Raw genomic sequence first — 15,192 nt, forward strand, 5'->3', positions numbered from 1 at the left:
CTCACCAGCCTCGTTGCCCTTCTCTGGACATGCTCTAACACCTTTATGGAGCAGTAAGGAAGGATACAACAAACACTAAAATAGCTTGCTCTCTGTTTGCTTTTTGTGTTAATCAGAAAGCTTGGGGAATTCATTGTGAGTAGCACAAGGAAGTTCTTTGGTTTTTGGTAATAAGACTTTTCTTGAATTAATATAGTCTTGATTCATTTCTGTAATATGAAGCTAAAAAGAATGTCTATAAAACAGCCATTCCTAGGTACTAGTTTTCACCAACTGAAATTGAATTACTTTTTCTTTGGTCTCTGGAGAAGTGTTCTCCAATCATTGCTACTAGCGAAGCATCCTTTCAAGTTGGTACCTAGAGGACTATAGAAACAGTGCTTCATTATGTCCAACCTGTTGTGCCTGTAGAGGCTTCTCTTTTTATAAATCCATGCTTGGAGCTGAGGGGGAGGGAAAGAAACCTTTAAGAGGGCTGTGTGTATTACTCAACTAATACGTTTTTGGAGGCTTAATTCATGTCCTGGTTCTGATGACAACTGGAAATGATTTTGACCTTATCCTAGTCCCTGGTGAACAGCCCTGTTCTTGAAGTTGAATGTGATGACATTCTCTTCTTAAAAGAAAATGAAGATAGGGCCGGGAAAGGCTTTTGCAGGTCAGGACTGAAGTGCATTTCTGATCTTGAATGTAAGGAATATTCCACAGTAGTGAGAAAATAGCGTAGTGTGTTTTTGTTTGCGGGGGGTAAGTCCCATTTCGACAACTGAGGGGGAATAAAAAAGTAGCTTCTTGGTTTTTCTTTCAAACTAAAATACAAAATGAAATTTAGATGTTCAGTCTTACCTAAGTGTAGACACTCTGACCTACCGCGACACCTACCAAGTCAAGTCTTTGAAGATTTGCCTGAAATGTGGTAACATAATCAGATAAAATGACCTTTTTGTTGGTGTTTTTAGAAAAATGTTCTTTAAATTCTTTCTGTCTTCCCAACAAATTTTAGCCAGAAGAATTTGGGAACATGTGAGCTACTGTTTTTTTTTTTTCAATGCAAGATAAACTACTTCAGACTCTTCCTTTATTGGCTTTCTGTTTAAGAACTGATGAGGCTCAAGTTGACTTGGAAGTATTATGTTTCTGTTCACCATGCTTCTGTGTCAGCTGTTGAACAGTCTTACTAAATTCAAGGGTTGTGGGTGGCAACAGTTAAATATGGAGCAAGATACTGTGTGTGTAAACATCTACTATTTTTAATAGTAGAATACATCAACTTTATGATACTACCATTGCAGTAGTTTCCCCACATAACTTAGGAGGGCTTGAGTCTGCATAGCTTCTGAAGTTGGATTGTATCTGATCTATTCATATCTGGAAGATTGTTCCTCTAGTAAGCTATACTTTCTTTTTTGTTTAAATTTTATCTTGTTTTTGTTATAGTTGGGTAAATACACTCTCAAGAAATTTCACAACTTAAAGCATTTTATAAAAAGTAATAGTTATGTGATAAAATGAGGTTGAAAAGAGAATGCTGCTGTTAAGATAGCATTCACACCAAACAAAAGAGCTAAATGATCAGGTTCATTGAAATTTTTAATATAAGCTAAAATGACTTGAACCTGATGATAATTTCATTGTATTCTCTCACAATACTCCTTAGACTTAATGCTTCATACTGTTGGGAAAAATGCTTGTAGTCAGCTTCTGTGCCTCTGTCCACATCTTTTAGAATGCGCTGTTTTAATCAAATGACTGTACATCCTTTCTGAAAGTGTGGTGTTGCCTGTAGAGAACAAGATAAATCTTATACTAAACAAAAGTATAGTGAACCAACTGTGTTGTGCAGAGAAATGCTCTATAAAGGGGGCCTGGAAGAGAGGAAAAGGTGAAACAGGTGAAGCAAGCGTTGCAGGGCATGGGTGAAGGGAACTAGAAAGACTTTGAAACTCCAGTGTCATAATAAAGCTCCTGTTGTCTTTATATGCATGATAAATTTAGAGTATTAAATTATGACTTCTGGGGTAAGAGACCTTCCTTCACATCAGAAGACAAAAAGTATGAGGTTCATCTCCTTGAGTCAACCAGTCTTTTCTCAGCCATCTGAACAGCAGCGTTATTCAGGGCAGGGCTGTTTTGGAGTGTCTTCCCAGCTGGACGAGAGTGGTGGCTAAGTCCACGTGTGAAGTTGATGCCAACTTTTTGCTGCCTCTTTCCAAGTTATGGCAGGTATTCTCTTTCTTGGACAGCAGTCGAAAGTCTTTACCACCACCACATGAGATAAGCTAGCTTCCCAAAAAGGGCTTGTATAATGAGGAACACAACACTGTTGCATTCTTTTGATTTTTCATTGGTGCTACTTTTGAGGGAGGCAACAGCAAAGTATTAGTCTCCTTGAACGGTAGAGAGCAAAGATGCAGTTAAAGTTTGTTACGGGGACTTCCAAGAGAACCTCCAAAAAATAGTAGTCAAGTATTGTGTGCGTGTGTTTCTAAACACATGAAATCTCAAACTGCAGAACAGGCATCTTACCCTCCCTGAGTCTTATTTTTTGTTTTCTTGAGAGAGAGTGTTTTAGTGGCATTAAAAAGTCATTGCAAACTATTGAATAAAAAAAAAACCTTTTCCACTTGGACGTTTTCCCTCCCCCCTATGTCTTCATTTTGCCAAATATTTATAAGAAAACAACCCATGACCATGACTTTATTGGGAAAAGTAGAGGGGAACTTTTGTCCTGCACTCCAGCCTTTTCATTTTGGCATTAGTTTTATAACAAGCAAATATTAAGGTCTGCAGGAATCATTTGATTGGGAACATTTGGTTTTTTTAAACACAGGAAAATGATTTGGGAGAGGGGGGGGGAAAAAAATTTCTTACATATGCAACTTGCCTTCTGTCAGCAGAGCACTTGATTTCAGTGTGTATTTCAAGAAGGTGATGAAAATAAATGCTTATGATTATTACTCACTTCTGTAACGTACCAGTTTTCTTTCATATTGAAAGTGCCAGTTTCTTCCAGTAGCAAGCTAAACTCTGTATGTAAAGCAACTTCCAAGAAAACTCACTGTGTCTTGAGTTCTAGAAAAATGTGCACATCACATTAAATTGTTTTTCTTAATTTCATAATAATGGAAAGACTATTAATAAACTTATTAATAAAAAAATGATTTTTTTCTTGCTTGAGATACTTCTCTCAAAACTAAAGCTTTTTGTAGGACTAGTGAAATCCCTTAATGTATGTTGTTCCCAAACTTGTCACACAGATTAGGGCGGAGTCCATGCCATTTTAGTTACAAAACACTTCTATATAAAATGGTGACTGCTTTTTATAAACACCCAACATCAACAAAGACTGAAATGCTGGTTACTTCCAAAGAAACTGCTTCAAGAGGTAGAACCATTAAACATCATTACCAGCACCTGACTAAAACTTTTCTTCAAGTTCCTTATTGGAAGATTTTTTTTTTTAAAGCTGTGGAGTTCGTGTGTCTAAATAGGAGTCTTCAATGTAAGAATGGTTTTACTCAATCAGTGGAAAGTCTCATATGATCTTAAATACACTTCAGTATTTTTCAAAGGGGTAATGTTCAATCTATGGTTTTAATGTACTTGTGATATGATTAGTTTGTAGAAACAATTCAGAGTCTTAGGAACTGAACAATGCACTCTGCTTTTTTAGTAGCCTTCATTTTGAACATAAAAGTTGTCTAAAATATATATGTCAATTGAATTATCTTGATACTGTTTTTCTTGAAAAAAGCAAGATGGCATGCAGAAAAGAAAAATATGGCTCAGTTTTAATAGCTTAAAATAAAATTTGCAAATGAAACTCCTGTTACTGAAGATGAGAGGAATCCTAAATTAATAAATTCTTGTCCAGTTATGTACCAAATGCCTCGGAAAGTCTGATATCTATGGTAGTATAGCAGAAAGTCTGTTCATGGTATCTGCTTTCCTGCTGATCACAGCTGGCGTCGGTCTTTAAACCTCTGGCTTAATTCTGTGTGTATTGAATGTTAGTGTGTTGATTAAATTAGTTTTAAAGCAGATACACAAAGCAGTATGGTGTATTACTTGGCATCAGCCTTTCAGAACACAAGTCCATGCCAAATTCAAGTTTGACTATTTGTAAACTGAATTAGTAGGGAACAGAGCAAAAGAAAGGTTGAATGTTTCCTGTCAAGAGGCAAGTGAGCTATTAGTCAGAAGTGGAGCTTGGATTTTGAAGAATAATTGCTCTGATTAAATGTTTATTAAACAGTTTTCAAAAATAATAATTTCTAAAGACTTTTAAAAAGAGAAACATTAGGTAGCAGATTTTTTGAGAAAGGGAGGAAAGATGTTGCATTCATACCTACCACATTATGCGAGTACACTCCAAGGAACTTCCCTGCTGCTCTTCAAACGAGAGGCAGGTAGAGCCACTGTGGTTGGAATGGGTAAAAGAAGCTAAGCTTCACATTCCTGTACTGTTATTAGAAACTATCAAGCTAGTGTAAATCCATAATTGAGAGAAGCTAATCTTTTTGTACTTGCATCTTCCCTGAAGAACATAATTTCTTAAATTATTCCTTCCTCCGACTCTTCATACTCTACCTTTTTATTTGCTATGTTGATTTCGCATAGCAAAAAATATTTTCTGTGTTTCTTGCTCTCAAAACACATGGAGTAAGCCTCCTTTGGTAATAGTCTCTAGCCCCCAGTTAGTTAGGCTTTGTCACTAAATGAATTGTCACTAATTCTTTTTCCAAGAATGGGAAATGTGGGACATTCAGGTCATGTTGTAATACCACATTACTCTTAGAATTCTGCATTACCACTGTGTTAGTGATCTCGGAGACTCAGCACTTTGAACAAAACAGTAAATAAGACTTTTCCTAAAGTTGTACAGTATTACGGCTCTGTTAGAGATGAGATTTAATTCTTTATTGCTGTCAGTAGCCTAGTTCTTAGGTATGACTGCAATAACCAGTCATAAAAGCAATGCGTTACGATCTAGCTGTATAAGTGCTTACAGAGCGGTCTAGTGTGTCTGTATCACTTAATTGTCTTTGCTCCAAGGCCAGCATGTGATCATCTATATCCATTTTCTTTCTTTGAGGCTTTGCATGCTATTTGACTTCTGACCTCTCAGTGAACGCTCTGATTGCCTACATGTTTATTGTATGTTAAAAATGTGGTAATGGGATATTAACCAAAAGAGAACTAGTTTTACAAATAGCTACTCAGATTTTTTTTTTTTGGGTGGAACATGAAAGAACATATCCATTGCTTATACTAGGAAACTGAAAAACTGCTCGTTGTGGGAAGGAAATCTTGTAAAATTGGCAGTAGTGCAAGCTTTTTAGAGGACTTAAAGGCAAAACAACCAAATCTGCTATGGTTTAAGTTTTGTGGGTTGTTTCTCCTGTAGCCTATTTGTTGAATCTCTGTAACAACACCAGTTCTTGTGTTGATACGCATCTTTTGGGGCTAATAGTTGTCATCCTGCTTTAGCAAAAGAGAATTGGGTATGCTGCATTTTAAAAGAACGTTCAGATTATGTATGCCATGGTCTTACAATAAAAATTGCTTTTCCAGGTTGTTCATTTTGCTCCAGAGAGGCTTTTAAACGTTGGAAAGAAGTTTGGCTGTTGTTTGACAAGATTTTCTTTCAATAGTAATGGTTATGCTGACATAACCAGAGCTGTACACCCATCAGCTGCAGTTCTGCTGTATGATGTTTTAAAGTTGTATGATGAACCAATCTGGAGAATCAGTCCGGATTAATTAGGTGGGACGGGGGATATTTTCATTCTGGATTAGTTCAGATTAACTGCAGGGCTGTGTAAATGGCTCCGTTGGTACAACTGAAAGGGTAGCATTGGGAAATGGAGAGCCGCTGGAGGGAACTTCTTAAGCCAACAATTCCACTAAGGAAAAAAAAAATATCAGAATATTTAAGTTGTTAGCATGTTAGGAGTGAATTCATAGACCACAGTGTACTCCACTTTAAATAAGAGGATCACTCTTAACTTCTGTAAGCTACTTTGCATGTATTGCTAATCAGGTGTGTCCACATGGGGAGCTAGTGCACTGTATACAAAAAATAACTTCTGTTGCCTACTAACTTCTGTGGCTGATTTAGAAATCATAAAAATAGCAGCCAATTTGAATTAGGAGTGTACTTTAAAGTGTCATTCTTTCATACTTGAAGATGCGATTTGCTTCTCTGTAGTACAGTATCTGCACAATAAAAACCTATTTCAACCCTAGGCAGTTTGCTGAAAGCTGTACCAGGCAGTCTGGTAACACAGGTACCGAGTCCTTTAGCCTGTATGGTTTTGCTGTTTCCCCAGTGAAGTGCTCTGAGGGTTCTGCAGGATTCTTTCTGCTTTAACTGAGTTTACATAAGGCCTTCTAGCTGGAATAGAGGTGGAATTTTTCTCTTAGGTTCCTAAATGCAAGCAAAACCTGTGAATATTGGACCAGACATTAAACCATCTTAAAAGCCAAAGAGGCAGGAGGTAAACAGCTGTGGAACAGAAAGCTTCTGCTTCTGAGGACAGATATGAACTGCATTTTATGGGGGAATTATAGAGTACCTCTGAAGTTGTATAGTTTCTATAGCCCAGTGTTCCCCAAGTTAATGTCCACAGTTAACTTATTCCTAGTCACTTAAAATAAAACCATCTGAATTTGTACTAGATTATCTAACTTTTGATTTAAATAATTTCTAGTTATATCAAGAGTTAAGAATTTTGTGTGATTAGTTTTTAAGTATCAGAAGAGCTATTGCTATGTGGACATTAAGTATTTTAGGGTTAAATTTTCTGGTTATTAAAATGATGCTGAAAAATATTTGTACAGTGAAATATTTTTATACAGTGATACATGCAATTTGAAACAACTAAAGATTCCAATTTCCTCTTTAAACAAAGTGTTTAAGTACATTATGCACTATTTTAACATTCTGTTCAAATATTAAGTCAGAGTTTCTCTGATTTTTGAAGATACTGATGTAAATCGAGATTTAGAAACTGGTTGTCATTCTAAATTTAGAATTCCTTACTGCTAGTGTCACAACTGGTACTCCAATAGTGAGAGCACAAATTACATTTGTAATTAACTTCACTATTTAGACATGATTGTAAATGCTTTTCATGTAGAAAGCCTCCCTATCTCCAAATATTGCACTTGCTGAGAATTGATACAGGTTCTTTATTTTTTTCATTTAAGATACTCTCAGTACTAGAATACCATGCACCTTGTAGAAGAAGAGTTGTAACCCAATTAAATAAATCTCACCTCTTTCAGATCTCAGAAATGTATTCCTTTATGATCTTATTTCCCAGTCTGACACCTCAGTAAGTACTCTGCAGGTGCCATCACCACCTATCAACAGAGTACTGTTCTCTGAGACTGGGACAGGTGCTGTGATATTAGCAATGTGATATTAGCAGGGCAGGGTACCTCCTGGGATGGGATATTTTGCTTTGCGGAAAATGGTGTTTAAGAACTGAAAACAAAGATGATTGGTTAAATCCTGAGTTAGAGCTTCTGTTAGAAAGATCTGAGGGCTTTTATGTTTGTGTTCCATGTAGCTTTTAATTGTTATTCTGAGAGAATTTCAAGAAAATTGTATTTTTGATAGTGTACTTTAAATATCTATTGCTATTTGGATTGATCATGTCTTCTACATTTTATTGACGACTGAGTTGGTATTCCATCTCAGTTTTTATAACAATAAATGTTCCATAAACAAATCTTTAAACCTGCTATTGATGGTGAGAAAAATCTGATAGTATGAAGTAGGGCAGAGAAGAGATTATAGATGAAAGTTCCAGGTGTACAATTCCACCGTGGCAGCTTTTGTTGTTTGCTGTCTTGCATTTGATCCAATTTATTTTTTAAAAGAAAATCCTTTAAAAAAATGCAGTTTGGCAATTAAGCATATGCTTTAAAATAACTTCTGGGTTTAGTAGGATTTTGTTTGCTGAAAGTTGTCAGTTAAAATCTAATGGGTTTTCTTCTTCTCTCTTTTTTTGGTTACAACTGCAGGTCAGTTTCACGCTTTTTCCAGTTCAGATTTCCAGAGTTGGACAAAATAGCTTATAATTTATTTTTTTTCATGCTCTGATAAATTTTAAATGCTCATAGCGGCTATAAATTGTAATCTGTGTGTTTAGAGAAGTGAGCCAAAAATTAGTGTGTAGCAAGTGAAGCTATGTCTAACATCTTACTTCTAATTCTTTAATTTACTTCTTATTGATAGTAAAATATTTAGCATTTTCTATTTCATAATTGGAATAAAATTAGCAGTGATTTTCATTTCCATTCCTTTCTGTAACTCGTCCAGCAGAAAGAGGGAAGTGGCCTTTCCTTTGGTTCTGTTAACCTAACTACATTTGAATGTCATTTCACCCTTCATATCTAGACTGAATGGGTAGGGTTCATGTTGGGTAACCTTCTTTTCACAAAGGGTGGGGGGTTTCTTTTTCTTTTTTCTTTTCTTAATATTTGGCTTTTGAATACTGTGTGGTCATTTTGTATTTTAAAAGGTCTTTATCACACGTAGTGCATACTACTGTGGACAGTCAATTTCCTTAACTTCTGTGAAGAACAAAAAAGGTTAAATGACCCAGGTTTTGTAGGGAGTTTTGGGTTTTTTTTTTTGTTTTGGATTTTTTTTTTAAATTAAAGATTTAAAAGATGTTTATCACCTGTAAAAGCCTGGATAAACTCTGATAGAAAGCGGGAAGTTGCCATTTTAAAACAATTTTTTAACTCTGATAGAAATAGGGAAGTTGCCATTTTAAAACAATTTTTTCTTGTTTTCTTTCTTCTGGCTGCAGCCAGTAGAAAAATACTCTGGAGGAATTTCACTGGGGAATAATTATATCTGCAGGAGAAATTTCTTTTTAATTACTATCAGGTAGTGATTGGTTTATGACCCTGACATGAAGCCTTTTAAAACATATAATAGAAAACACTTTTAAAACATATAATAGAACTGTTTTGATTGCATATATGTATGTGTAATTATCTCTGAATCTTATTTAAACTTTGTTCTAGTGTCTCATGTTGATGAATTCCTCAGGTTTGTGATTTATGTGGTGTCTTGTATGTTTAATGTTATTCCTCAATTTATTGACCATTCTCCTGGGGTTTTCTTTGTTGTTAAAGCATAAATTGGATGATTTACCTTTTTTATGTATCATGCATTAAATTGTATTTCTGTCGTATCCTCTTATGTTCATTTCCTTTTGATGTTAAAAAAAAAAAAGGGGGGAGGCAAATTAAAAAAACCCTGTCCTGTTTGACTTGTTTCAGGTGAAAGACATTCAGTCTTTAATCACTGGTTGCTTGTCTTTGGAATCCTTCTTCTTTTACAGTATCCTTTTGTGATTGCTTTCCTCAAATCGAACATGTATCACGATCACAAATAACACGTTTTTTTTTTTTCTTGTATATTGTACCTCGCTTTTGATATATCAAGTACTGCAGGTAATCGGAAAGTGAACACAAGTATTTTGAATAGTTTTTATGGATTATTTTTTAATTTTTTTTTCCCACCAAACTGTCTGGGTAGTGGTCAATTCTTTTTTTTTCTGGATCAGTTGCAATAGGAGTTTCTCTTCCTGAAGAAAGAGTGGTTCAAAATTCAGTGTAACTGCTGTATATTTAGCCATGTTGAATTTCACCTGGCACCGTTTTGCTTATTCTTTCTTCCACAGTTTTCAGTAATTAATGTCGCAACATCTTCAAATGGTGACATTTACTAACAAATATTTTCAGGGGACCTCTATATGTTCCTTTTTTCTTTGAACTTCATGTAAGGTTATTGCTTATTTCTTCCCTTTGGGCAGTTTCTGATCAGTGAAAGTGTGTACCCCTAGACAATGTATTTTTCCAACTGGCTTTGTCAAAAAAATTGTATTAAGAAGTTTTTGTTAAATATGCAGCTAAGTGGTTTAATTTATATATTTGAAAATTTCTAATAGATTAGAAAGATATGACTTCCCTATATTGACACTTTACTAACTCATCTTTATTTTTATCATCCTTGGAGTTTTATAATACTCTAATTATTTTCATCAATTTACTTGTAGCTTGGGGAGCAAGGCTCACAGATTTATGATTCCTAGAATTGGTTCTACTACTTTTTTATAAAAAGAGGTATAGTGTTCGCCTACCTTCTAGTCATCTTATGGGGTAGTTTATTTTAATGAAAGATTGACTCTTTTAGCAGCTTGGACCTTTTTCTTGCATTATTTTCAAGAATCTGAAATGAGTTCACACAGGTCTTTGGGCTGTTTCCATATCCAGAAGCTCGTCTTGCTAAATTGTTTTCTGGTAGTACCTTTTTGGGTGTTTTTAATTACTCCCTCAGTTCTTTCAGTTCCCTGTGGTTTGTGAAGTCTCTTGCAGGTTTTCGTATCTAATGGGATTTTAAATATCCTTAATACTTTTTTTTTTCCTGTCCTTGAATGTTTGCACTCTCAACGCTGTTTTTTGATCACTGCAGTGTTTGTCTTAATGTTAAACAATAGCTGTTTTGAAAACTTCCAGAATAAATTTCAGAGTTGGAATATATAGTTTTGTCTCAAATAACCTTTGGAGTTTTTTTGGTCCATCTGTCCATGCATAAGGGCATGCCCATGTTTGTGCAGTAACACCTGCAGGATAGGTAAAGCCTAGGTATGATCTAGTATTTTTCAGTACTTTATAGTATTTTTCGTTATCAGCATGTTGTGTGAACATTGAATTTACTAATGATTTATACGTGGAATCTAAGAAGTTCATTTTAATTCTGAAAATATTTCAACTTGAATGTTTTTTGGCTTTGCTCTCTTTGCTGAAACGGGGCTGTTGTTACACTCTGAGCTCTAGCTGCTCGTGTGGAGGCACCAAGTGTGTTGGTTTTGCTGGTATTCCAAAAAATATTTTCTAAATAAAAATTAAAAATAGTATGTTTGTTTTCTTTTTTGTTTGTTTCTCTGTACATCAGTTTTAGACGATTTCTGTTAGATGCAAAAGTAGGGTGCTAGTGAGCTTTTTGAAGGTGAAGGGAAGGAAGTCTTAACTGAAGCGGCCTTACTTTGGTTGCTCAGTGGTGGAGGAAGATCAGGCAAAATGGAGCAGCATTTCACTCACACTGTTCAGAGGGTAGAGCTGCTTTTCACTCTTACCTTTTCTACCTTCTGCCACTTCTGCTATAGGATGAGGAATAAACTTGCTTATAAAAGGTAATTCTCTTCATCATGGAGGAATGAAAGGAATTTAGTAAGAGAAGCCATCTACTTGCTTGCGCTTTCCTTCATCTCCTTCCTTCCTCCTGCTGAAAAAAGCCTTTCACTAATTTCTGGAGGAATTTTTAAAGATACTGCGGGGAAAATAATACCTGCTGGAGGTATTTGAAGAAATGGTGAGAAAATAAATTAATACTATTCTCCCCTTCCCCCTGGGAAGTGAAGATATGTGTGTCTCTGTATTACCCAGATGTTGCCATCTCCGAGGCCAAAAAGGGGTCCTGCCTTACACTCATTTGGAAAGCGTTACTCTTTTCTACTGTATTACATCTTGTCTTTATGAACATCCTGATGACTAGGTATAGGTGTAAGGGGGGCTGGGCTAGATGGGTACTTAGGGATCACCCCCTTGGTTCATTCTGTGAAGAGAAATGTTGAAAAATACACACGTTTGTCTCACGGGAAGGGTTTTGCATGAATAGTTACAGCCTTTTAGAGAGGGTCCTCAAAAGCCAGAGACCCAGGCGTTCGCTCTCACAGAGATTATTTTTATTCCCCTGAAAGCATTTGGCTAAGGTATGTGAGGAGGATCATATAGTCTCGCAGGTGTTTTTAATAGGAAAACAAAGCTGGCTACTAGCCGTTTCTGTGTCTCCTTACATTGCCGTGAGTAGAACCTAATAGTAAATTCCCCCTTGTATTTACTGTTTTTCTTGCTCTCCCTCTTTGAACTCTCAAGGTTATTCAGTTATTTTCCTCACAATTTCATTAGGAAATTTGCCAAAAACATCCTTTCTAGGCAGCTGTCTCTGGACCTTTGGAGGCCAGCACTAATGTGCTTCCAGTCTGTAGGGGGTGTTTGGCACAAAATTATGAACTAGGCCTTCAGCGCTTCGGGGGAGAGAGAGGAAGAGATCGCAAACATTTTACCACACCCAGGTGCAAATTTTTGCTAGTCTATGAGCATTCAGAGGCTTTCATCTCTTGTTGTACCTGTTTTGTCCTGGTGCAAGGTCTGTTAACAGCAACAAATTGTTGATGTGAGAGAATTATAAAGGAAGAGTTATTTTTCTGTTCACCAAATGTTGCTTTGAAGGAAAGCTTTTGCAGGTGTGGGAGGGAGCAACTCCGGCAATCTTAAACTGTTCAGATACAATTTTTTAATGAGGCATTGATTTGTATTTTTATTTTTTATTTTAAAGCGGTGCTCGGAGGTGCTGTAGTGTTGTCTGCATGTGATACTTCATGTAAAATTGATTGAAATATTAAATGTTTTGCTGAAATTAATACTGGGAGGAGTTAAACATATCAGAAAGAGCAAGAAATGCGTTTCAGTGCTTTCTTTCATACCCCACTTAACAATATAGACAACTGCTGTACCATATGTACATATAATATATTTGTCAGACTAACTGCTTCTCGTGTTTGACTAAACTGTCTCCTTTCAGCCACCCACACAGAATATGCCTATGGGTCCGGGAGGGATGAGTCAGAGCGGCCCTCCCCCGCCTCCGCGCTCGCACAACATGTCTTCAGATGGTATGGTAGGTGGGGGCCCTCCTGCACCACACATGCAGAACCAGATGAACGGCCAGATGCCTGGTAAGTTTTTCTCCTCTAAGACATTAACACCAGCGTTGCCTGGCAACTGAAACGACATGGGGGCTCAAGGGATACTAGATTGTTGATGACAAAACTGCTTTGAATGCCCCCGAGTACAAGCTCTCTTAGAGTTTGTTAGCTACAGAGCTACGTGACCTGTATTCAGTGTTTATCAGGCTGCCCTTGGGCTTTGATGTAGCTGACACACAGCATTCCTCTGATGAACAGAACTGGCTAAATTTAGTCTGTTTGAAACCGTGCAGTACAGCTGGCTTTAGAAGGCTTATTGGGGAAAGGTGTTGGCCTGTGGCTGAGTGAACGCAAATCCTTCCATAAAAAGATAATGTGAAATCATTGTATCTAAATAATTAGATAATAATAAAATAGATACATCTTAAAGAGAGTGTTTTGAATGTGGGTAAATGTTAAAAAAAAAAAAAAAAAAAAAGATATCTGTTATACAGAAAGTCATCCAGCTTCCACTAATCCTCTGTGTTCTTTATTACTGAAGATGTGTTGAATCGTAAGGGATTTGTAAAGAAATGGCCTCCAGATTACTGTTCTAGGTGTAAATTTTAAGTCAGTTTTTATGCCATCCTGTTTTGTAATAAAAAGAAAAGTGCTTGGGAAGTCAGAAACAAAGCAGTGAAACGAGATGATAAAATTCCACATTGTACCTACCAGTACTGGCTTTGGGGTAACTATTCCCTTTAGCAGTCAGATCAGAATGGAGTAGGCCCTGGAAAAGCTTGCTTCTTTATATAGAGGCTGCTTTCCAGAATTTCTACTCATAAAGTCATACTGCCTATTTCATGTGAATTGGCTTTCAGCTTAAAATTGCATTCCCAGGATTGCTTTTGTTCAGGACCCCTTCGTTTTTTTGTGTGGAGGAACTTTTCATACAAAAGCTCTTCAAGGTATTGATTCTTCCAAGAAAGGAAACTGCTGTCAAAGGATCTTTGAAAATTCATCTCTCAGTGGTCACAAGGATAAGCTCCACGACAGCAAACACAGTAAATAACTATGCAAAACTTAATATGAAGTAAAAAATGATTGCTGTAGTCTCTAATTTCTGTGCAAATCTTGATAAAATGGACCTGATAGTGTGACAGCTTTTCTGAGACGGGTAGCTGAATAGCCTCCAGAGGCTGTGTGCAAGAACTGTAATAAAAGATCTAGAGAAGAAGTTAGTTTCATCATACATGTTGGTCATGGTCTGCATTTGGAAGTAGAAAGAGCAATATATGCTGCTCCCTAAGTAGGGCAGATATACTGGTTATGGAGTCCTCTATCCATCTAAGATCCATCAGCTCCCATGGAGAATAGCATTGCCTCTCACAAATCAGTCTCTTTGACCCTCTAGTGTAATCATATTATTGTTATTATAATGATCTTTTCCAAGGAGAAGGATTACTAAGTCACAATGTGAGCATAATGACTTCACTGCAGAGCCACGGGGGAGAAAAGTCACTCCTTAAACATACATATTTTGTAATTAGATAGAATAAGAAAAGAGCTCTTATGAAAATATGTGAAAGGTAAATAGGTTTGTTTTGGTATTCACCTAGACAGATACTTAAATACAGTTTCCAACTAAGCTTTAATTTAGCCTTTCTTCCAACAAATTCCCTTTTTTGAATGTCTGTTCCTTCCCTTCTCTGTTTAAGGTTGTCTCTGAGGATGTGAAGATAAACAGCTTAGGATGAGGGCATCTCTGATATCGGAAAGGCATGCTAAAATCATTTCATAGTTAGGCGTTGGAGAAGGGGAAACGGAATCATCTTGTTAAGTGGATAGCTGAATGATTATTTTCTTTTTTAAGTGTTTGCTAGTTTGCCTGTATGTGAGCCTTTGTGTATTTCATAGACATGTATTTGTAGTAATTTCTGCAGTGTATGCATTTGCTTTCTGCTTATAGGGCACTTACTCTAAAGTTACGTAGACACTTTGTTATAGAAGCCAGATACAAAACCTTAAATATCTGAAGAGATGATCTGTCCAAAAGGAATAAAGTCACTAAGGTACAAACCGAGAGACTCCAGGGTCGACAACCATGACTTGACCAGCCTGGAAGAAATAAAAAGCAGGCTCTTAAAAATACCAGCTAAGGATTTCTGGAAGGCCTTACCTGAGTAGGGGCTTCCACAGGACTGAGTATGGGTGGAAGGGTTGATGGGAGGATTAAAACAACTGCCTAGTGATGGTCAGGGCATGAGTTGATTTAAAGTTCTGCTGTAGACCTGTCCCATTACCTAAAGGGCAATGGATGATTTTTCTCATACTTGTGTTCTGGTTAATAAAGGACCTGAAGTGCTGCTGAGGCCCTTAATTACATCCCCTGACAAATGAGTGTATGTATCCTCTT

The 15,192-nt window shown here is 36.6% G+C and overlaps 1 protein-coding gene across 3 annotated transcripts in view; it reads left to right on the forward strand.

The window, feature by feature from the left end:
• The window catches only part of SS18 (SS18, nBAF chromatin remodeling complex subunit), a 41,011-nt gene that overhangs the window by 2,568 nt on the left and 23,251 nt on the right, over nt 1–15,192 (forward strand). For all 3 annotated transcript variants that reach the window (XM_009285633.1, XM_019473767.1, XM_019473766.1), the window contains exon 3: nt 12,674–12,827. In XM_009285633.1, the coding sequence (XP_009283908.1) occupies nt 12,674–12,827 (154 nt within the window). The remainder of the gene's footprint in view (nt 1–12,673; nt 12,828–15,192) is intronic.

Source organism: Aptenodytes forsteri, unplaced genomic scaffold, assembly GCF_000699145.1.
Source record: "Aptenodytes forsteri isolate BGI_AS27 unplaced genomic scaffold, ASM69914v1 Scaffold23, whole genome shotgun sequence".
Classification (NCBI taxonomy): Eukaryota; Metazoa; Chordata; class Aves; order Sphenisciformes; family Spheniscidae; genus Aptenodytes; species Aptenodytes forsteri.